The sequence below is a fragment of the Mesitornis unicolor genome, unplaced genomic scaffold (assembly GCF_000695765.1).
Source record: "Mesitornis unicolor isolate BGI_N332 unplaced genomic scaffold, ASM69576v1 scaffold16616, whole genome shotgun sequence".
Taxonomy (NCBI): domain Eukaryota; kingdom Metazoa; phylum Chordata; class Aves; order Mesitornithiformes; family Mesitornithidae; genus Mesitornis; species Mesitornis unicolor.
In genome coordinates, this window is record NW_010190441.1 from 12865 (window position 1) to 14347 (window position 1483).

At 48.2% G+C, this 1483-nt stretch overlaps 1 protein-coding gene across 1 annotated transcript; it reads left to right on the top strand.

The window, feature by feature from the left end:
• The first annotated feature begins 478 nt into the window (after window positions 1–478).
• On the top strand, window positions 479–939 carry LOC104542187 (histone H2B 8). Its single transcript, XM_010186408.1, has one exon. It carries the CDS (start codon window positions 483–485, stop codon window positions 861–863), a length of 381 nt encoding a protein of 126 aa, XP_010184710.1. The 5' UTR covers window positions 479–482; the 3' UTR covers window positions 864–939.
• The last annotated feature ends 544 nt before the right edge of the window (window positions 940–1483 follow it).

Below are 1483 nucleotides of genomic sequence, written 5' to 3' on the forward strand. Positions count from 1 at the left end.
GCGGAGCAGCCGGTGCACGCGGCCCACGGGGAACTGCAGCCCGGCCCGCGACGAGCGCGACTTGGCCTTGGCGCGCGCCTTCCCGCCCTGCTTCCCGCGGCCGGACATAGTTCAGATTATAAAAAAAAAGTTATAAGAAACAAAAAGCTCGCAGAAAAAAGTCTACCTAACAAACGAAATACTGCGTAAACAAGCAATGCCCTGAGAGCCGCCACCCTGCCTTTTTATCCCTTCGTTCTGGGGTTCGGTGAGATTTCTGATTGGCGGAGGCTGCGATTGTAAAGTTAGCCAATGGAAAGAAAGATGAAAGAGCAACCAATCGGAGGTGCTGGGTGGTTTGACATCACAGACACAGATTGCCCAATAGACAGGAACAGCCTTGAGTCATCTCATTTGCATACCGTCTCTATAAATACGGAGGGGGGCGCTTCTTTTCTATCTGCGTCGTTCCTGTGGTAGCCAGGTAGTGACAGACTTCTAAAATGCCGGAACCAGCTAAATCTGCTCCTGCTCCTAAGAAAGGCTCTAAGAAAGCCGTTACAAAGACCCAGAAGAAGGGCGACAAGAAACGTAGAAAGACTAGGAAGGAGAGCTATTCTATCTACGTGTACAAGGTGCTGAAGCAGGTGCACCCCGACACGGGCATCTCGTCCAAGGCCATGGGCATCATGAACTCCTTCGTCAACGACATCTTCGAGCGCATCGCCGGCGAGGCCTCGCGCCTGGCGCACTACAACAAGCGCTCTACCATCACCTCGCGGGAGATCCAGACGGCCGTGCGGCTGCCGCTGCCGGGTGAGCTGGCCAAACACGCCCTCTCCGAGGGCACCAAGGCCGTCACCAAGTACACCAGCTCCAAGTAGAGCATCTCGGATCGCCAGTTTTAACCCAAAGGCTCTTTTAAGAGCCACCCATATTTTCAGTAAAAGAGTCGTTCACACTGATTCGTTTCGGTGAGTGGTACTTGTGTTTGGCACTGTTTCAGTTCCCACACTGGAACATCCTGGTTTTTTAAATAAGGGCAATACTTGTCATATTTAAGCTCTTAAGAATGATTTGGGTCGTTTGCGTGTGCTGTACCCTGGCTGTCGTGTGTGTACCCTGCCCGAGGCAGGGCTATAAAAGGAATGTTAAGCCTAATCGGGTTTTAAAGGTATTTAAAAGTTTTCCTTTCTCATTCTAAAGCAGATATCTCAGATCCAGTTTTTTTAATCACTACAGAGAAATATACATGGTATTGTTTAGGGTGGTTTTATGGGTTGGTTTTTTTTTTCGTTTTAGTATGAAATAAAACAGGTTTTTCGTTAGCAATCTTGTTCTAGTGCAGTTTATAGCTTTTCTAATAAAATGTCGTCGTCTTTAAACAGCTGTTACTCTCGAACCGCGTTGGCTGCAAGCCAGAGCAGCTTGTTTACTCAGTGCTCCATAGGGATTAGTCTGAATATGTGATATTTGGAAGACAGTGTTTAATGGAATTTATCCT